The sequence below is a fragment of the Pseudophryne corroboree genome, chromosome 8 (genome assembly GCF_028390025.1).
Source record: "Pseudophryne corroboree isolate aPseCor3 chromosome 8, aPseCor3.hap2, whole genome shotgun sequence".
Classification (NCBI taxonomy): Eukaryota; Metazoa; Chordata; class Amphibia; order Anura; family Myobatrachidae; genus Pseudophryne; species Pseudophryne corroboree.
In genome coordinates this window covers 414,621,514-414,644,155 of record NC_086451.1, presented here as the reverse complement: position 1 = coordinate 414,644,155, position 22,642 = coordinate 414,621,514, and the positions used below count along the sequence as shown (strand labels likewise).

The window sequence follows — 22,642 nt, the reverse complement described above, 5'->3', positions numbered from 1 at the left end:
TGTGAAGGATTACAGCATCCCTGTTACTCACAGCCAAGTCGTCAATCATTCTGTCTTCAAAGTCATGTTCCTCGCTCACTATCCAGGCTTGTTTGTATCCTTCCAGGAACATGTTACAGGCGCGGTGCCTATAACGCAGAGGATAAAAGGTGCGTGACTATGGCATGTGGTTACTTATCTGCAAAACTGTAATTAATTACTAAGACTTCACTTACAAGAGTTGCAAAATAACTACAGCAGCCCAAAATAAATGACCCTTTCTCTGTCTAATGCAGGAAATATAATGATATGACAGATCGGGGGCGGGATGTAATGCCACCAGTGTTCGGCGGCCACGCGGGATGCTGGCCAGTCTCAGACATTTTGTTTTAAAGGGGCAATCACTTACAAGGCAAAACCATGCCCCTTTAAAAAAAACTCAGAGTTCGTCCAGCATCCCGCACGGCCGCTGAACTCGGGCGGAATTACATCCGGCCCCTGATTTCTATCATTGCAAGTTGCTAATGATCCTTGATACCACTTTTACACAAAAAAAAAACCCCAGGTTCGACCCAGGTTTCCGGACACTGTTCCAAACCGGGTCAGACCAGGGTCAGACCCTGTTTACACTGCACATTGGACCCAGGTTATTCCCTGGTCAGCCCCATCTACGCTGAACCCGGGTCTGTCCTGCATGTCACTCGCAGACCCTCCCCTGAGGCGGACCTCTGCATACACAGCCAATCAGCAGCTTTTAAGCATAACCCCGGTCAGATAACCCCGGGTCGAGCTGTTTACACTGCACCGTTACTTGGGTCAAACTCTTGTAGCTACCAGGGTCGGATTCCCTGGTCACTTGACCTGGGTTCATTTTCAAGATTAATTTAATAATAATAATAATAATAATAGTAAGAATTTTATTTATATAGTGCTTTTTCACCAACAGGACTAAAGACACTGTGATCTGGTAGAACCAGCAATAACCCGGGTCAAAAGCTGGGTGTAAAAGAAGTATTAGCCTGGACAAATGTGACTAAAGTATTGGTACTTTAAGAAACAAATATATTTGGGGGAATCAATCAACACATAAAGGGCCTGATTCAGACCTGATTGCAGCAACAACATAGTTCTCTAATGGGCAAAACCATGTGCACTGCAGGTGGGGAGATGTAACATGTGCAGAGAGAGTTAGATTTGGGTGGGGTGTGTTAAAACTGAAATCTCAATTGCTGTGTAAAAATAAGCAGCCAGTATTTACCCTGCACAGAAACAATATAACCCACCCAAAACTAACTCTCTCTGCACATGTTATATCCCCCCCCTCCCCCCCCCCTCAGTGCACATGGTTTTGCCCATTAGTGAACAATGTTGCTGCTGCGATCAGGTCTGGATTAGGCACTAAGAGTGGGACTTAAGCTACTCTTTTGCGTGAAGTCTTACGCTTTTATCCGTATGCATATTTGGTCACATTTTATGACAGCAAAAATGGGGGTGCCCAATCCACAGCTTACCTTGTGCAGGCAAGTGGGTCCCTTCTCCTTTGTGGCGCATGTGCACTAGAGAGTAAAGATTCAGGCACAGTGCCAGAGTCTTTGCTTTCACTGCGCAGCCCATCATCCCCTCGATGTCACTGGGATAATGACCCCTTGCTAGAGGAAAGACCTACTTGCTGGTAGCGTATGGCAACTATAATCTCCTTGCAGGATGTGGGGCCCCACTTGACCCAGGGGCCCTTGTGCACTGTACACTCTGCACCCATTATAAATACGCCTATGGAAGGGACCTATCTACTATGCAGTAGGTTTTCGAAGCCAACAATTTTCTATGCTTTTGTCCACAAGATTTAAAATGGTAATAAGATGTAATGTAAAACACTCCTGGTTTTGCTTTAAATATTATTATTACTTTATATCCCGCATCCAAAACCCAATACTTATTAATTATAGCAATCTACAATGGCTTACGCACGCACACTAAATAGATTTTATTCTGAAATGTTCCAAAGGTGGAGTAGATGAATGCCACCAAAAGTAATGGTGGTGCACATCTATAATGCATTCATCATAGATTAGAAATGTATGTTACCCCTACCTCTACCTCTTGTAGATAATTAGAATATTTAATATAATATAAAATGTACTTACTGCAATTGTATAATGCGGTTCAGGATTACGTTTCCCATATGCTGGATGGAAAACGGATTCCACTACCATAAGGGCTGATGCAGAGATTGAAGCAAAGAGGACGTACAGTATATTACACTTAGATAAAGGACACAGATACACCATGGATTCCACCCACATGCAGAGCCGTATATACATGATGATGCACAGGCCTCCGCGCCAGCGCCATAAGTACAGCATATACACCTGAGTCATCATAATCAGCGTAAATTTGCAGCTGCCCTATAGCAGTTGTAAATGATACGCCTACTAAACGGTGCATATGTGTGTTTCTGCTGGTATACAGGAGGTGCATTTGTGTGAGCGGTTCCTTATACTACAGAAGCGCTAGCTCAATCGCATTGGTATCTACGCTTTTAGAGTACGCACCTGGGGAGGTTATACAGGGGCGTCATCCGGAAACAGGCCACTACCGCACGCCGACGTTGTTTGGAAAGTAGCTTGTGCCAAACTGCTTTCTTGGATTTAAAGGGGTGCTCAGTCTGGGGGTATTAGACACAGAAAGGGGGGCAAGAAAACAAAAGGAAAACAGAATGAAGAGCTGGGCAATAGTTCATTCTTTTAGCATGTTTTATTACAGATGCCCAATGTTACTCACTAGTTCTAGGTGATAGAGCACTGCCGAGACCTCTTGCACGCGTTTCACAATCTTCTCTGGGCTGTTGGAGTCCTCTGCTTTACCTGACATTTTATTATAAAGAGCCATCTGCCAGCGCATTGAAGAATTCTCACACTGAAGGGGAAGGAGAGATGGAAAAGGAACACGGACTGTTACAGAGAGAGAAGGCAGTCAAAGACAGCAGACACGGAAAGAGAGGAAAAGGCAATGTGAACACTCACAACCTTCTCCTGCATTTTGAGAACTGAAATGTGTTTCTGAAGCCTCAGTACATTGTTATATAGTTGTTATGTCAAAAATACAGAATCCTCCCCGGCTTCTGATTTACAATACGCTACACTGAGATCAGGTTCCTGATGGATTGAGAAGACTGGGTTACAGTAGCATGTGAGTCCGGTTTGATAATAAAAAGTCAAACATATTAAAAAGTATTCTCTCGCAAGAACTAATGAGATGTGTCACAAATTGGTTAATGAGAGAAATCTCAAATTCAACATAAATGAAAGACAAAGTCATGCTGACATCTCTATAAAATGTCAAGACAAGTTACGGAATGGAGTTCTAAAAGGTCCCACCTAAAAATATATAAGGGGAAAGTATGGACTCCCGGTGGGTCAGCTAGTATTGATGCCCCAACATGGGGTGTAGTGAACACTCTGGGCCATAGTAATAAGTGACTGTCACTCCCTTACTTATTACCGTGGCCCTGATGATCTGTTCACTATTGTTTTTACAGGATTTAGGGCTCCTGCCCTTCTATGAAAAGAACCCCTTCCTGGTGATGACTATCGACTGTGGTAGCCTTCACTGGTGCCTCCATCCCCATAAATGCTTATTTAACATGGACAGCAGTGATAAAAGTATTGAAGTATTGATTACTAATAAAATTTTAGGATGGCATGAATACAGGAATAAATGCTTTGTTATTAAATAAAGCATTTTTTTCAGAGTTTTTTTTCCGTTGGCTTCATGGCAACAAACTGGAAATCTCGTCTCACTAGTGTTTTGACTCACATATGCTCTATCTGCAAGCCAAACCGCATGAGAGCAGAGATTTCCGACAAGCTGACAAATGGCCCCTGAAAGATGACGTGTAGCTCATTCTTAGGTCCAAACTCGCATGCAGATTAGAGGAAAACAAAGCTTTCCTATTCTGGTTTTACTTTTCTACCAGTTTTCAAAAATCTGATTTTATTTTTTCAATTGAATCTGGAACTAGAAACCCAAGTCCAGGCTTCACCCAGTTCCAGTATACGAATGGGAGTCAGGTCTTCAGCTCACGCATGCACTGATTCCCAAATGACTGTCTGTTGAGCGGTAAGACTACTCTTACCGTTGGACACCAGTGTAGCCAAGCAGCTGAACATTCCTGAGCTGACGAATTGGCATAATATTTTTTGATAAATTGGCTGAACTAAAATTTTTAGTGGGGTCTTGACAAACAGACCCTGATGCCTGGCATGAAAATTGCATCAGGTGTCTTGGAGGGTGCCAGCGGGGCTGAGAAAGTTGGAGAGGGGGACAATTGGCCACCCCTGCAGTATGTGGCGCTGGTTACAGAGCCACATATAGTACTTTACTTTTTCCTGGTAAGGGCGTGGCTATGCTTCCACAATTTGGCCACACCCTATTCAGTACCTGACTCCCATGGCTGTCTCAAGGGCCCCATGCATGTACTCACCTTGCCTTGCAGGTGGAGGTTATCCTGCAGGAATTCTCTGACTTCTTCATCTGTATCCTTCTGCAAATAAAAATATAAAAGTGAGTTATGACAAGTGAGATTTACCACTAAGATAATGTGCCAGGTTAGAGGAGTGTGGCATATATTTATTTCTGGTATCGGAAAATGCCGGTGCATATGGCACCCACCAGAGCATAGCGTGTCTTGGCCAATGTAATCAACTCCTGGTCAGTCGGTGAGCACATGTTCAGCCCAATTGGAAGCATCTTCTTCAGGGTGGCCACAATGAGCGACGTTTGTACAGAGTAACGGTCCCCGCGGCGTTTTTTCTTTGTGCGCTCCTGGTCGGAGCCGCCCGACTAAAGTGGGCAAGGAGAGTTAGGTTATCTAGACGTGGCATACACAGTGCATTTTCTGGACATACAAGTGCATGCAACTCGGCAGTGTTGTGTTCTTCCATGTAAACCTGAGGGAACATCAATCACCTTAACAGGTCACCAACCACTGCAGGCATCAGCTCCATGTACTTCCGGCCTCCAGCCGAAATTTGCCAAGTGTCTGCCCAGCCAGGGTCTCTGCCAAGTACCAAGTGTCAGCCAACACCAGAGCTCACCATGCATCACCCCATGGGAAGTTAATCTACACAGGCCCTTCTGGAGTACATGAGTACTTGTGAAAAAAACCAGATATGGGGCCAGATGAAATGCAGTGCGAGACTGCTGGAGCTCCAAGATTCCGGCCGAACTCGTATGTTTTTTTAAAGCGGCAATCATTTACAAGGCAAAACCAACCTCTGTAAAAAAAAAAAAAACGTACGAGTTTTGCTAGAATCTCGGAATTCCGGCCATCTCGCCCTCCATTACAACCGGCGCTTGTGCGCTTCTCCAGAGTATAAACTATCTACATGTATTATGGATTTAATTCCTGGCCCCAGTAATATGGCAGCTACTCTTCTATCATGTAATGCAGTGGTTTGGAACCTTTGGCCCTCCAGCTGTTGTTGAACTACACATACCAGCATGCCCTGCTACAGTTTTGCTATTTGGCCATACTAAATTGTTGCAGGGTATGCTGGGATGTGTAGTTCAACAACAGCTGGAGGGCTGCAGGTTCCCCACCCCTGATGTAATGCGATCGTAACACAGTGGGTGTGCAGCTTCTTAGCAATTGGATGTGATATAATATAACATCACTGGGCATTCTGTACATCTCTCTTGTACGAGTAGTAATCATCGTTGTCAAATTTGGGATAGATCCATACTGACATCATTTGTTGGATTCAATTTAGCAATACTGGGATTATGTATAATTTGAACATTTAGGGTAATATCCTATTAGCCCCGTTCATTTTTTGCTCCCCCCAAAAAACGGGGTCATATTGCGATTTTAGCCCGATGGTGAGTACTGCGCTATCCTATTAAAGCATGTTTATTTTTGGACAAAAAATTCCTGTTATCGGGTGATAGCACATGGGATCTTGGACAAGTTTCCGGACCCATCAGTGATAATGCTTCACGTGCCTTAGTAAATTACAGCTGCTACATAGGATATGGCCATTAGTGCTCGGGCCACAGAAGAGGCAATGCATAAGGTATAGGGCCAGATACTGAGTCGCCCAATTGTCACAGAGTTTTTGCTAATGAAAGAAGACTCCTAAAAAGTCATATTGTGCATGTGCCCAATCAGTGGCAGTGACAGAGGTGGGGCTGCAGCGCCATCCAAAATTCAAATAGGGTGAGCCACACCAACTGCCAGTGAGTCCATGACAGCAATGTTTGGCAGCGTTTGGGGTGGCAGTTGGTGTGGCTCCCCTATTTAAAGTTTGGACTGTGCTGCAACCCCACCTCTGGACACACCACTGGTCCCTATGGTGTGCTTACAAAGCCGCAATAGAGATTCAGGCGCTTGCAGCAAGAACTGTACAGGCAACGTATGGGGCATTAGGCAGCAAGGGGTGGCAAAAAATAGGGGTCTGTTATGGGAGTGTCTTAGGCCTGTTGCTGAAAATGGTTGCTACAGAGATGATCTACCGCTCACATAGGAGGCAGGCATAATTAATATTTGTACGCGATGGCGATGTTCACGCAACTGAGCGATTATCAGCAGGCTGTGCTGCCGCCGCGATCGCACTGTGCCAAGGTATCTCTGCAATGCCGCTTGCAGTGAGATTTTTAATGAGTGATTGACAGGACCCTTTCGGGGAGATGTAAGGGGAGTGGTGGCAATAACTCAGGCGTATCACGCCCATTTTCGGGGCGTGTATCTGCTGTCAGCTGCGATCATGGAACGCAGAGAAACATGGCAGCCAGCGTCGCTACTGCCGCTTCCAGGCTGCCTGACCACAGACTCACTCAGGGAGTCGATGTTCCTCCTTATTACATCAGTGCTGCATAGGTGTACGAAGCTGCCGAGGACTTCGCGTTGGCAAATTGTGGGTGTCACTATTCTTTTCCTGGGCGGCAGCGTCACTTGCGATGATTAGCAAGGCCAGAGCCTGAGAAATCGCAGCTGTGTAGGGAAGTGCGCACAGACGTGGATTAGGCCCAGAGAGTGGAACTGCACTTGCTACAGATGGGCTATAAATGGGCGCCTCGGTCCTCGCACAGTAATATGCACAGATGTCCACCAGGGAAGGGCTTTGTAGCTGCGATAGCGTAAAGCTGCAGACGTGGCTGCGGAAAAAGATAAAGTGGCTGCTTCTGCATGCAACTCAGAATCAGGACAATAAAGTATTCCGGACATTTACGCAACTTACAAGACTAACGCTGACCTGTCAAGGAGTCATGGGTGGCGTTTTATAGTTGAAAAATAAGACAGAACACATGATAGCATGGCCAGATGGACATTAAACTGAGACAAGACAAGTTTTAGTTTCAAACCAAATGTATAATTAATTTGGGGTAGAGATACAGATGCACAGATGTGGGTGAGTACAAATGGTACAAAGCTATGGAGGTTGTGGAAGTAGAGAGGGATATAAAAATACATGGATGTAGAACATACAGTTGACTTTATGGCTATAGGAGGACATAAGGGTACATAGGAGGACATAACGATGGTCGGTGAATGTGGAGAACAATAAAAGATGCCGAAATACGGAGAAGGACATCAGGCGTAGGAGTGTGTAGAACATAAAGATAAGGCTAAAGGGTCAGAGGTGCACATAAAGGTGCAGCACATTAGTTTCTAACATTTTATAATCATTTCCAGGGACAGTATTATCTACGTGGACCTTCATAGCCTCATCATGAAATGTTTTTGCATTGTAATTAAAATAAAATTTTTGGCCTTCCAAATACTCCCAGTATTTACTTTCAGTAAATGTGAACTTATACAGTTAAACATGGATGAAAGACATGCCATGAACATGCTTGGATGATGGGCAGGCCATGAACAAGCATGGATGATGGGCAGGCCATGAACATGCATGGATGATGGGAAGGTCATGAACTTGCATGGATGATGAGCAGGCCATGAACATGCATGGATGATGAGCAGGCCATGAACATGTATGGATGATGGGCAGGCCATGAACATGCATGGATGATAGACAGGCCATGAACATGCATGGATGATGGGCAGGCCATGAACATGCATGGATGATGGACAGGCCATGAACATGCATGGATGATGGGCAGGCCATGAACATGCATGGATGATGGGCAGGCCATGAACATGCATGGATGATGGGCAGGCCATGAACATGCATGGATGATGGGCAGGCCATGAACATGCATGGATGATGGGAAGGTCATGAACATGCATGGATGATGAGCAGGCCATGAACATGCATGGATGATGAGCAGGCCATGAACATGCATGGATGATGGGCAGGCCATGAACATGCATGGATGATAGACAGGCCATGAACATGCATGGATGATGGGCAGGCCATGAACATGCATGGATGATGGGCAGGCCATGAACATGCATGGATGATGGGCAGGCCATGAACATGCATGGATGATGGGCAGGCCATGAACATGCATAGATGATGAGTAGGACATAATCATGCACGGTTGATGGGTAGGACATGAACATGCATGTATGATGGCTACGACATGAAGTACATACACGGATGATAGGTAGGACATGAACATGCATGTATGAAGGCTACGGCATGAACATGCACAGATGGATTAAGGAGAACATAATGATATGGATGCAAAGGGATAAACATTTGCAGATATGGAGATGTATAGATCCCAAAGAAGAAATAGGGGGTTAGTCTGAGTTGTTGGCAAACCCAAAAAGTACAGTAATGGGCAAAATCTCTCTGCAACATGTTTTGCCCTTTAGTATGCTTTTTTGGTTTGCTAACAACTCTGTATAACCCCCATAGTGTATGGAAGCGGAGATGGACATAACATGACATGGACTTGGCATATGTAACAAAAAACTGGCTGCTGTGAAGAGCATACAGGAGAACAACAGATGTAAAGGATAGTGTAAAGTACAGATGACCAAGCAAGAGAAAGAACATCTGAAACGTAAAGGACATGACATTCTAACTACACATAAAGTTACACAAAGAAGAATGGATGTATGAAGTAATGGTTTTGGGAGGTGGAGTTGATAATGAAGGCCCATGGATATGGGTAGCATAAATACAAGACCATTTCCACAGGGAATCATCCTATACATCCTCCGGGACTTATTGTAAAATTATATCAAAGACATGCATAACCTGTAGCTTATACTGCGGCAGTTAGCGCTACATGCAGACTATTTGTTATGTAGTGTCAGCTTATACTGCGTACCTGACATTTGTAATATCTATTCTCCTTCTGTGTTGTGTAAATAGCTGTGCACAAGAATAGACTTTAGGTGAGTAGCGTTTTTCTGGCAATATTAGGCCCTCAATCAAATAGCTGATCAGAGCTACTGTATTTTTCTGGTGTACTGGCCTGAAACGTTAGCCTGGTACGCTACTGCGATGTCAAGTGACCTCACGCATATCAATGCAGTGGCACAACGTTTGTTGAATTTTCAGCGCCCATACAAAGTCTTCTGATAAATAAACACTATACAATTATTGGACTCATATGCCAATAATCGGGTGATCGGTTATTGCATAGTGTGTATGAACGATCATTTCTGCGTTTTGAAGATAAACTAGAGAAATCATGGCCACATACATGCTCCTTCGATTATCGTATCGGTCCTCCAAGACAGAAAATCTCAGCCCCAATATCCCAATATCATGCAGTTTGTAGATATTCTCGATAATCTGACCAGATTTCCCACGTTTTCCTGCGACTACGTCATACTACTTGTGGGCAGGCATATGCAAATTCAGTGTGGTGTAGTAGAAAATCGACAATTTTTTTTAATTACTTAGTGTGATTTTGGGACCTTTCATTTTCGCTGAAAAATTTCCCAGATTGTCGGGACGGCAAAAAAATGGCCGGGGTGTACTTAGCATTACTGACCATAAAAGAATATTGACTCTGTGGGAACCTGAAATGTGTAACATTCATAAATACTGTACATTCTTCATGTAGTCACCAATGTTCTTGTGTGGATTATAGTTTTGTACGGATGTGCGTGTTTATTGCGGTGAGAGCAGAATCTTTTTTGCTCTACTGGGTGAGCACTGGCGGAATGACAAACAATAAGTAATACTCCAAAGCGTCAAACAAAACAGCCCACCTCCCGAACAGACGCAGAGATCACAGGAAAGCAATTCCAAGAGCGGATCTCAGAGGGGTGCAGCCTTCCTGCACCCCAACCTCACCCACATCTGTGCCCTCACTCTGTGCCAACACATACTGCGTGCCATGTGTTGCTACGGCAGAATACACACAGCCACTACCGTCTCTGAAATGCGTACAGAGAACATGCAATATCTTCTGTCTAACTGACCTCCTCTCACGTACTTATAAATGACTCCATCTACATGTCTACTGCGGGAAAGGTCTGCAGAACATTGTCCAGTGCATTCATTTTCAAACCTAACAGGACCACACTATTGCACTATTGGATATACAGTAGGGCCTAATTCAGAGTTGATCGCAGCAGCAAATTTGTTAGCAGTTGGGCAAAACCATGTGCAGTGCAGGGGGGGGGGGGGGCAGATATAACATGTGCAGAGAGAGTTAGATTTGGGTGTGGTGTGTTCAAACTGAAATCTAAATTGCAGTGTAAAAATAAAGCAGCCAGTATTTACCCTGCACAGAAACAAAATAACCCACTCAAAATTAGAGATGTGCACCGGAAATTTTTCGGGTTTTGTGTTTTGGTTTTGGGTTCGGTTCCGTGGCCGTGTTTTGGGTTCGAACGCGTTTTGGCAAAACCTCACCGAATTTTTTTTGTCGGATTCGGGTGTGTTTTGGATTCGGGTGTTTTTTTCAAAAAACCCTAAAAAACAGCTTAAATCATAGAATTTGGGGGTCATTTTGATCCCAAAGTATTATTAACCTCAATAACCATAATTTCCACTCATTTTCAGTCTATTCTGAACACCTCACACCTCACAATATTATTTTTAGTCCTAAAATTTGCACCGAGGTCGCTGGATGACTAAGCTCAGCGACCCAAGTGGCCGACACAAACACCTGGCCCATCTAGGAGTGGCACTGCAGTGTCACGCAGGATGGCCCTTCCAAAAAACACTCCCCAAACAGCACATGACGCAAAGGAAAAAAGAGGCGCAATGAGGTAGCTGTGTGACTAAGCTAAGCGACCCTAGTGGCCGACACAAACACCTGGCCCATCTAGGAGTGGCACTGCAGTGTCAGGCCGGATGGCCCTTCCAAAAAATACTCCCCAAACAGCACATGACGCAAAGAAGAAAAAAAAGAGGCGCAATGAGGTAGCTGTGTGACTAAGATAAGTGACCCTAGTGGCCGACACAAACACCTGGCCCATCTAGGAGTGGCACTGCAGTGTCACGCAGGATGGCCCTTCCAAAAAACACTCCCCAAACAGCACATGACGCAAAGAAAAAAAGAGGCGCAATGAGGTAGCTGTGTGAGTAAGCTAAGCGACCCTAGTGGCCGACACAAACACCTGGCCCATCTAGGAGTGGCACTGCAGTGTCAGGCCGGATGGCCCTTCCAAAAAATACTCCCCAAACAGCACATGACGCAAAGAAGAAAAAAAAGAGGCGCAATGAGGTAGCTGTGTGACTAAGATAAGTGACCCTAGTGGCCGACACAAACACCTGGCCCATCTAGGAGTGTCACTGCAGTGTCACGCAGGATGGCCCTTCCAAAAAACACTCCCCAAACAGCACATGACGCAAAGAAAAAAAGAGGCGCAATGAGGTAGCTGTGTGAGTAAGCTAAGCGACCCTAGTGGCCGACACAAACACCTGGCCCATCTAGGAGTGGCACTGCAGTGTCACGCAGGATGGCCCTTCCAAAAAACACTCCCCAAACAGCACATGACGCAAAGAAGAAAAAAAGAAAAAAGAGGTGCAAGATGGAATTGTCCTTGGGCCCTCCCACCCACCCTTATGTTGTATAAACAGGACATGCACACTTTAACCAACCCATCATTTCAGTGACAGGGTCTGCCACACGACTGTGACTTAAATGACGGGTTGGTTTGGATCCCCACCAAAAAAGAAGCAATTAATCTCTCCTTGCACAAACTGGCTCTACAGAGGCAAGATGTCCACCTCATCATCATCCTCCGATTCATCACCGTGTACATCCCCCTCCTCACAGATTATCAATTCGTCCCCACTGGAATCCACCATCACAGCTCCCTGTGTACTTTGTGGAGGCAATTGCTGCTGGTGAATGTCTCCATGGAGGAATTGATTATAATTCATTTTAATGAACATCATCTTCTCCACATTTTCTGGAAGTAACCTCGTACGCCGATTGCTGACAAGGTGAGCGGTGGCACTAAACACTCTTTCGGAGTACACACTTGTGGGAGGGCAACTTAGGTAGAATAAAGCCAGTTTGTGCAAGGGCCTCCAAATTGCCTCTTTTTCCTGCCAGTATACGTACGGACTGTCTGACGTGCCTACTTGGATGCGGTCACTCATATAATCCTCCACCATTCTTTCAATGGTGAGAGAATCATATGCAGTGACAGTAGACGACATGTCCGTAATCGTTGGCAGGTCCTTCAGTCCGGACCAGATGTCAGCATCAGCAGTCGCTCCAGACTGCCCTGCATCACCGCCAGCGGGTGGGCTCGGAATTCTGAGCCTTTTCCTCGCACCCCCAGTTGCGGGAGAATGTGAAGGAGGAGATGTTGACAGGTCGCGTTCCGCTTGACTTGACAATTTTCTCACCAGCAGTTCTTTGAACCCCTGCAGACTTGTGTCTGCCGGAAAGAGAGATCCAAGGTAGGTTTTAAATCTAGGATCGAGCACGGTGGCCAAAATGTAGTGCTCTGATTTCAACAGATTGACCACCCGTGAATCCTTGTTAAGCGAATTAAGGGCTCCATCCACAAGTCCCACATGCCTAACGGAATCGCTCAGTGTTAGCTCCTCCTTCAATGTCTCCAGCTTCTTCTGCAAAAGCCTGATGAGGGGAATGACCTGACTCAGGCTGGCAGTGTCTGAACTGACTTCACGTGTGGCAAGTTCAAAAGGTTGCAGAACCTTGCACAATGTTGAAATCATTCTCCACTGCGCTTGAGACAGGTGCATTCCACCTCCTATATCGTGGTCAGTTGTATAGGCTTGAATGGCCTTTTGCTGCTCCTCCAACCTCTGAAGCATATAGAGGGTTGAATTCCACCTCGTTACCACTTCTTGCTTCAGATGATGGCAGGGCAGGTTCAGGCGTTTTTGGTGTTGCTCCAGTCTTCTGTGCCTGTACGCCGAAAGTGTCCCGCAATTCTTCTGGCCACCGACAGCATCTCTTGCACGCCCCTGACGTTTTTTAAATAATTCTGCACCACCAAATTCAAGGTATGTGCAAAACATGGGACGTGCTGGAATTTGCCCATATTTAATGCACACACAATATTGCTGGCGTTGTCCGATGCCACAAATCCACAGGAGAGTCCAATTGGGGTAAGCCATTCTGCGATGATCTTCCTCAGTTGCCGTAAGAGGTTTTCAGCTGTGTGCGTATTCTGGAAAGCGGTGATACAAAGCGTAGCCTGCCTAGGAAAGAGTTGGCGTTTGCGAGATGCTGCTACTGGTGCCGCCGCTGCTGTTCTTGCGGCGGGAGTCAATACATCTACCCAGTGGGCTGTCACAGTCATATAGTCCTGAGTCTGCCCTGCTCCACTTGTCCACATGTCCGTGGTTAAGTGGACATTGGGTACAACTGCATTTTTTAGGACACTGGTGACTCTTTTTCTGAGGTCTGTGTACATTTTCGGTATCGCCTGCCTAGAGAAATGGAACCTAGATGGTATTTGGTACCGGGGACACAGTACCTCAATCAAGTCTACAGTTGGCTCTGCAGTAATGATGGATACCGGAACCACGTTTCTCACCGCCCAGGATGCCAAGGCCTCAGTTATCCGCTTTGCAGCAGGATGACTGCTGTGATATTTCATCTTCCTCGCAAAGGACTGTTGGACAGTCAATTGCTTGGTGGAAGTAGTAAAAGTCGTCTTACGACTTCCCCTCTGGGATGACCATCGACTCCCAGCAGCAACAACAGCAGCGCCAGCAGCAGTAGGCGTTAAACGCAAGGATGCATCGGTGGAATCCCAGGCAGGAGAGGACTCGTCAGAATTGCCAGTGACATGGCCTGCAGGACTATTGGCATTCCTGGGGAAGGAGGAAATTGACACTGAGGGAGTTGGTGGGGTGGTTTGCGTGAGCTTGGTTACAAGAGGAAGGGATTTACTGGTCAGTGGACTGCTTCCGCTGTCGCCCAAAGTTTTTGAACTTGTCACTGACTTATGATGAATGCGCTGCAGGTGACGTATAAGGGAGGATGTTCCGAGGTGGTTAACGTCCTTACCCCTACTTATTATAGCTTGACAAAGGCAACACACGGCTTGACAAATGTTGTCCGCATTTCTGTTGAAATACTTCCACACCGAAGAGCTGATTTTTTTGGTATTTTCACCAGGCATGTCAATGGCCATATTCCTCCCACGGACAACAGGTGTCTCCCCGGGTGCCTGACTTAAACAAACCACCTCACCATCAGAATCCTCCTTGTCAATTTCCTCCCCAGCAACACCCATATCCTCCTCATCCTGGTGTACTTCAACACTGACATCTTCAATCTGACTATCAGGAACTGGACTGCGGGTGCTCCTTCCAGCACTTGCAGGGGGCGTGCAAATGGTGGAAGGCGCATGCTCTTCATGTCCAGTGTTGGGAAGGTCAGGCATCGCAACCGACACAATTGGACTCTCCTTGTGGATTTGTGATTTCGAAGAACGCACAGTTCTTTGCTGTGCTTTTGCCAGCTTAAGTCTTTTCATTTTTCTAGCGAGAGGCTGAGTGCTTCCATCCTCATGTGAAGCTGAACCACTAGCCATGAACATAGGCCAGGGCCTCAGCCGTTCCTTGCCACTCCGTGTGGTAAATGGCATATTGGCAAGTTTACGCTTCTCCTCCGACGATTTTATTTTAGATTTTTGAGTCCTTTTTTTACTGATATTTTGTGTTTTGGATTTTACATGCTCTGTACTATGACATTGGGCATCGGCCTTGGCAGACGACGTTGATGGAATTTCATCGTCTCGGCCATGACTAGTGGCAGCAGCTTCAGCACGAGGTGGAAGTGGATCTTGATCTTTCCCTATTTTTGGAACCTCAACATTTTTGTTCTCCATATTTTAATAGGCACAACTAAAAGGCACAATGGTAAACAATGGAGATGGATGGATACTAGTATACTTATGGATGACGAGTGACTGACGACACAGAGGTAGCTACAGCCGTGGACTACCGTACTGCGTCTGCTAGTATAGAGATGATAATGATATAAAAAATATATATATCACTACTGCAGGTATATATAATATAATGACGGACCTGCTGGACACTGTCAGTAGACTCCTAAACTACTAGTATGAAGAAGATAGAAAAAAAAACCCCACCACAGGTAGGTATACAATTATGGACGAGCACTGACGACACAGAGGTAGCTACAGCCGTGGACTACCGTACTGTGTCTGCTAGTATAGAGATGATAATGATATAAAAAATATATATATATCACTACTGCAGGTATATATAATATAATCACGGACCTGCTGGACACTGTCAGCAGACTCCTAAACTACTAGTATGAAGAAGATAGAAAAAAAAAACCCACCACAGGTAGGTATACAATTATGGACGAGCACTGACGACACAGAGGTAGCTACAGCCGTGGACTACCGTACTGCGTCTGCTAGTATAGAGATGATAATGATATAAAAAATATATATATATCACTACTGCAGGTATATATAATATAATGACGGACCTGCTGGACACTGTCAGCAGACTCCTAAACTACTAGTATGAAGAAGATAGAAAAAAAAACCCCACCACAGGTAGGTATACAATTATGGACGAGCACTGACGACACAGAGGTAGCTACAGCCGTGGACTACCGTACTGCGTCTGCTAGTATAGAGATGATAATGATATAAAAAATATATATATATCACTACTGCAGGTATATATAATATAATGACGGACCTGCTGGACACTGTCAACAGACTCCTAAACTACTAGTATGAAGAAGATAGAAAAAAAAACCCCACCACAGGTAGGTATACAATTATGGACGAGCACTGACGACACAGAGGTAGGTACAGCCGTGGACTACCGTACTGCGTCTGCTAGTATAGAGATGATAATGATATAAAAAATATATATATATCACTACTGCAGGTATATATAATATAATGACGGACCTGCTGGACACTGTCAGCAGACTCCTAAACTACTAGTATGAAGAAGATAGAAAAAAAAAACCCACCACAGGTAGGTATACAATTATGGATGAGCACTGACGACACAGAGGTAGCTACAGCCGTGGACTACCGTACTGCGTCTGCTAGTATAGAGATGATAATGATATAAAAAATATATATATCACTACTGCAGGTATATATAATATAATGACGGACCTGCTGGACACTGTCAGCAGACTCCTAAACTACTAGTATGAAGAAGATAGAAAAAAAAAACCACCACAGGTAGGTATACAATTATGGACGAGCACTGACGACACAGAGGTAGCCACAGCCGTGGACTACCGTACTGCGTCTGCTAATATAGAGATGATAAAGATGATAGAGATGAACAAAAAAAATATAACACTACTGCAGGTAAATATTTATATAATATAATGAATGACGGACCTGCTGGACACTGTCAGCAGAATGCGTTTATAGAATAAATAAAAAAAAACACCACAGGAGTGTTTGTTTAACTTTTTCAGGCAGACAATATACTGGTGGTCACTGGTCAGTCACACTGGCAGCAAAAGTGTGCACTGTACTCCTGCTATTAACTGCACCCCAGTCTCCCCCACAATTCAGCTGTGTGAGCAGTGAGCACTCAGCACAGTCAGATATACATAGATGATATTATCATGCAGCACACTGAGGCTGAGCACAGATATGGTATGTGACTGTGTATCGTTTTTTTTCAGGCAGAGAACGGATTATAAATAAAACTGGTGGTCACTGGTCACTATCAGCAAAACTCTGCACTGTACTGAGTACTCCTAATGCTCCCCAAGTAGTAAATCAAGTGTCTCTCTAATCTATTCTACACGGAGAGGACGCCAGCCACGTCCTCTCCCTATCAATCTCAATGCACGTGTGAAAATGGCGGCGACGCGCGGCTCCTTATATAGAATCCGAGTCTCGCGATAGAATCCGAGCCTCGCGAGAATCCGACAGCGGGATGATGACGTTCGGGCGCGCTCGGGTTAACCGAGCAAGGCGGGAAGATCCGAGTCTGCCTCGGACCCGTGTAAAAAGGCTGAAGTTCGGGGGGGTTCGGATTCCGAGGAACCGAACCCGCTCATCTCTAACTCAAATCTAACGCTCTCTGCAAATGTTATATCTGCCACACCTGCAGTGCACATGGTTTTGCCCATTAGCTCACAGATTTGTTGCTGCGATCAACTCTGAATTACCCCCATAATACTGTGTCTCACCAAACTAAATAAAACAACTGAACTGTTTTTTCACACTTACTATATATACGCATATATTTTCACTGCTTTTATACTTAATGGTCCAATTGCATTCTTGAGTGCTGACGTGTTTAAAGTATGTAGAGCAGGTCTGGCCAACTGCTGTGGAGTCCCAGCATGCTTTACCAAATGATCGGTGGGAGGTTATGCTGGGACTTTTAGTTTCACAACCGGTGGAGAGACACAGGTTGGCCAGGCCTTATGTAGAGATTCTTATCTGCTCCATTTTACATTACTGTTGAGATTAAAAAACAGGTTTTTGATACCTACCGGTAAATCCTTTTCTCCTAGTCCGTAGAGGATGCTGGGGTCCACTTCATGACCATGGGGTATAGACAGTTCCGCAGGAGCCATGGGCACTCTTAAGACTTTTCAATGTGTGTGAACTGGCTCCTCCCTATATGCCCCTCCTCCAGACCTCAGTTATAGGAACTGTGCCCAGGGAGATGGACATTTCGAGGAAAGCATTTACTTTAATACTAATGGTGAGATACATACCAGCTCACACCTCAACCATGCCGCACAACATGGCATTCAACATAACACACGCCAACAGGCATGAACCAATTACAGCAAACATGCTGAAACTAATAAAACACAACATGTGTAACTCTAATAAACAAAACTGCAGGTAAAGTACGCACTGGGACGGGCGCCCAGCATCCTCTACGGACTAGGAGAAAAGGATTTACCGGTAGGTATCAAACTCGAACTTGAGGTATTTATCGGCCAAGGTGTCAAACTTGTAGAATTTTGCAAATGTGTTTGACCCCGACCAAGTAGCTGCTCGGCAAAGTTGTCATGCCGAGACCCCCCGGGCAGCCGCCCAGGATGAACCCACCTTCCTAGTGGAATGGGCCTTCACCAACATCGGTAACGGCAATCCAGCCGTAGTATGAGCGTGCTGAATCATACTTCTGATCCAACGCGCAATACTCTGTTTGGAAGCAGGACACCCAATCTTGATGGGAGCATACAGGACAAACAAAGACTGTTTTCCGTATACGAGCTGTTCTAGCGACATAAATCTTCAAAGCTCTAACCACATCTAGAGACTTTGACTCAGTGAATGTGTCAGTAACTACTGGCACCACAATAGGTTGGTTTATGTGGAAAGATGAAACCACCTTTGGAAGAAAATGTTGACGAGTTCTCAACTCTGCCCTATCTTCATGGACGATCAGGTAAGGGCTCTTGTGAGACAAGGCCCCCAACTCAGACACCCGCCGTGCGAATGCCAATGCCAAAAGCATCACCACTTTCCAAGTGAGAAACTTCAACTCTATCTCTTGAAGAGGCTCAATCCAATCCGATTGAAGAAACTGCAACACCACATTAAGGTCCCATGGTGCCACTGGAGGCACAAATGGAGGCTGGATGTGCAGAACCCCTTTCACGAGGGTCTGAACCTCTGGAAGAGAGGCCAATTGTTTTTGGAAGAACACTGACAAGGCAGAAATCTGTACCTTGATTGACCCCAATCGTAGGCCCGCCTCCACACCAACCTGCAGAAAATGGAGAAAACGTCCCAACTGAAACTCTTCCGTAGGAGCCTTCTTGGATTCACACCAAGACACATATTTTCTCCAAATACGGTGATAATGTTTCAACGTTACTCCTTTCCTGGCCTGACTAACGGTGGGGATGACTTCCTTGGGAATACCCTTACGGGCTAGGATCCGGCGCTCAACTGCCATGCCGTCAAACGTAACCGCGGTAAGTCTTGATACACGCACGGCCCCTGCTGCAGAAGGTCCTCGCGAAGAGGAAGAGGCAGAGGATCTTCTATGAGCAACTCCTGAAGATCTGGGTACCAAGCCCTCCTTGGCCAGTCTGGGGCAATGAAGATTGCTCGAACTCTTGTTCTCCTTATGATCCTGAGCACCTTTGGGATCAGCGGAAGTGGAGGGGAGACATACACCGACCGGAACACCCACTGGGCCACAAGTGCATCTACTGCTATTGCTTGAGGGTCTCTCGACCTGGAACAATATTTCTGAAGCTTCTTGTTGAGACGAGATGCCATCATGTCTACTTGAGGAAATCCCCAAAGACTTGTCACCTCTGCGAAGACTTCTTGGTGGAGGCCCCACACTCCTGGATGGAGATTGTGTCTGCTGAGGAAGTCTGCTTCCCAGTTGTCTACTCCCGGAATGAAAATTGCCGACAGAGCCTTTACATGTCTTTCTGCCCAGAGGAGGATCTTCGTCACCTCTGCCATTGCCACTCTACTTTTCGTTCCACCCTGCCTGTTTGTGTACGTGACTGCTGTTGCATTGTCCGACTGGATCTGCACAGAATGATCTTGAAGAAGATGTACTGATTGTTGAAGGCCGTTGTAAATGTCTCTCAATTCCAGCGAGTTTATGTGAAGGCAGGATTCCTGACTTGACCATTTTCCTTGGAAGCTTTCCCCCTGAGTGACAGCTCCCCAGCCTCGGAGACTTGCATCCGTAGTTACCAGGACCCAGTCCTGAATCTGCGTCCCTCTAGTAGGTGAGAATTGTGTAGCCACCACAGGAGCGAAATCCTGGCTTTTGACGACAGGATTATCTTCCGGTGCATGTGTAGGTGGGATCCCGACCACTTGTCCAACAGGTCCCACTGGAGTACCCTGGCATGGAACCTGCCAAACTGTATGGCCTCGTAGGCCGCCACCATCTTCCCCAACAACCGAATGCACTGATGGATCGACACACTCGATGGTTTCAATATCTGTTTTACCATTTTCTGGATTTCTAGAGCCTTTTCCACCGGAAGAAATACTCTCTGAACTTCTGTGTCCAGAATCATCCCGAGAAAAGACAACCTTGTCGTCGGTTCCAACTGTGACTTTGGATAATTTATGATCTAACCATGTTGTTGGAGTATTGACAGGGAGAGTGTGATGTTTTGTAACAACTGCTCCCTGGATCTTGCCTTTATCAGGAGATCGTCTAGATAAGGAATTATATTGACTCCTTTTTGACGCAGGAGAACCATCATCTCCGCCATCACCTTGGTGAATACCCTTGGCACCGTGGAGAGACCGAAAGGTAACGTCTGGAATTGGTAATGGCAATCCTGAACCGCAAATCTCAGATAAGCCTGGTGAGGAGGATAAATGGGATCATGCAGGTAAGCATCTTTTATGTCTACAGACACCATGTAGTCCCCCTCCTCCAGACTGGAAATCACTGCCCTCAGTGATTCCATTTTGAACTTGAATCGTTTCAAGTAGAGATTCAGATTTTTCAGGTTTAGGATCAGTCTGACCGAGCCGTCCGGCTTCGGAACTACAAAAAGGCTTGAATAAAACCCCTCCCCTTATTGTGACAAAGGTACCAGGACTATGACCTGATCCTGACATAATTTTTGGATTGCCGCTGTTACTGCTTCCCTTTCTGGAAGAGAAGCTGGTAAGGTCGATTTGAAAAATCGGCATGGGGGAACGTCTTGAACTCCAGCTTGTATCCCTGGGACACTATTTGCAACACCCAGGGATCCAGTCCACACAGAATCCAACCTTGGCTGAACAGTTTGAGACGTGCCCCCACCCGAGCGGCCTCCCGCAAAGGAGCCCCAGCGTCATACTGAAGATTTGGCAGAAGTAGGGGTAGACTTCTGCTCCTAGGAACCTGAAGCTACTGTGGACTTCTTTCCCTTTCCCCTTTCGCTACCCGCAAAGAAGGGGGAACCTCTCGCTTTTTTGTATTTATTGGGCCGAAAGGACTGCATGTGCGGGTGATATGTCTTTTTTGCCGGTGTAGGTGCAGAGGGCAAAAATGTCGACTTACCTGCGGTAGCCGCTGAGACTAACGCATCCAGTCCATTACCAAATAAGGCCTCACCTTTATATGGAAGAGCCTCCATATTGCTTTTGGAATCTGCATCCGTGTTCCACAATGCCCGCCAAGCCGATACTGCCATGGTAGCGGCTTGTGAACTCAAGAGTCCAATATCTTTCATCGCTTCTAGCATGTATGCGGCAGCGTCTTTGATATTCCCTAACATAAGGAGTATCTCATCTTTATCAATCGTGTCAATTTCTGATGACACGCTTTCTGACCATTTTTCAATAGCGCGACTCACCCATGCACAAGCAATTGTGGGCCTGAGCAGCGTACCATTGGCAACATAAATGGATTTTAATGTAGTTTTCATCTTTCGGTCTGCCGGCTCTTTTAGTGAAGCCGTGCCAGGTGCAGGGAGAATTACCTTCTTTGTCAACCTGGACAGTGCACTGTCTAACACAGGGGGTGACTCCCATTTTTTCCTGTCCTCCACCAGGAAAGGATAAGCTATCTAAATTCTCTTGGGAATACAAAATTTATTTTCAGGATTCACCCACATCCCTTCAAAGAGTGTATTAAGCTCGTGGGAAGGAGGGAAAGTGACCTTAGATTTCTTTTCTTTATATAAATAAGCCTTCTCCTGAGGTACAGGAGTGGCTTCCGTGACTTCCAGAACTTCCCTTATAGCCAGAATCATATATTGTATATTTTTTGCCAATTTATGATCTATTTCTCTGGAGTCACTATCGTCGACACAAGAATCAGTGTCCGTGTCGGTATCAGTATTCACAATATTCGCAAATGGTCTCTTATGTGACCCAGAGGGGTCGCCTGCGGATGGAAGAACAGAGCCCTGAAAAATCACATCCTCCACAGATTTTCTCCAGCACTCAGCATGAGATTCAGACTTATCTAATCTCCTATTGATATGATGCATACTATCACGTATTTCTTTCACCCATGCAGGCTCTTGGTGTGCCGGCAGCGCCACCACATTACACTTCTGTGTCCCTAAAATGGTTTCCTCCAGGGAGGAACTCCCTGCCTCTGACATGTCTTACACACGTGTACAACACACACACAGACACACTGGGACTTATAGGGGACAGACCCACAGTAAAATCTGTCAGAGGGACAGTTTAGGAGCAGCCAGTTCACAACCCCAGCGCCAGTATCTAATGCCTGTGAACACAGAATGCCCACTGACATGCAGCACTTTTCACACAGTAAAACACACCTGTAAAGCACCAAATTCGCTTGTGCCCCCCCCCCCCCCCCCCCTGTTTTGCACCCTGATACTTGTAGTCAGAAGTGAAGGA

General features: G+C 45.8%; 1 protein-coding gene across 11 annotated transcripts in view; it reads right to left on the bottom strand.

Moving 5' to 3' along the window:
- RYR1 (ryanodine receptor 1) overlaps positions 1 to 22,642 on the bottom strand; it is a 247,739-nt gene that overhangs the window by 70,515 nt on the left and 154,582 nt on the right. For all 11 annotated transcript variants that reach the window (XR_010183151.1, XM_063937896.1, XM_063937900.1 and 8 more), the window contains 5 exons: positions 4,651 to 4,821; positions 4,463 to 4,522; positions 2,761 to 2,895; positions 2,532 to 2,644; positions 32 to 128 (listed from right to left, as the gene is read on the bottom strand). Coding sequence is in view for 10 of the 11 variants with exons in the window: in XM_063937896.1 (XP_063793966.1) it covers positions 32 to 128; positions 2,532 to 2,644; positions 2,761 to 2,895; positions 4,463 to 4,522; positions 4,651 to 4,821 (576 nt within the window). In the remaining variant the exon portion in view is untranslated. The remainder of the gene's footprint in view (positions 1 to 31; positions 129 to 2,531; positions 2,645 to 2,760; positions 2,896 to 4,462; positions 4,523 to 4,650; positions 4,822 to 22,642) is intronic.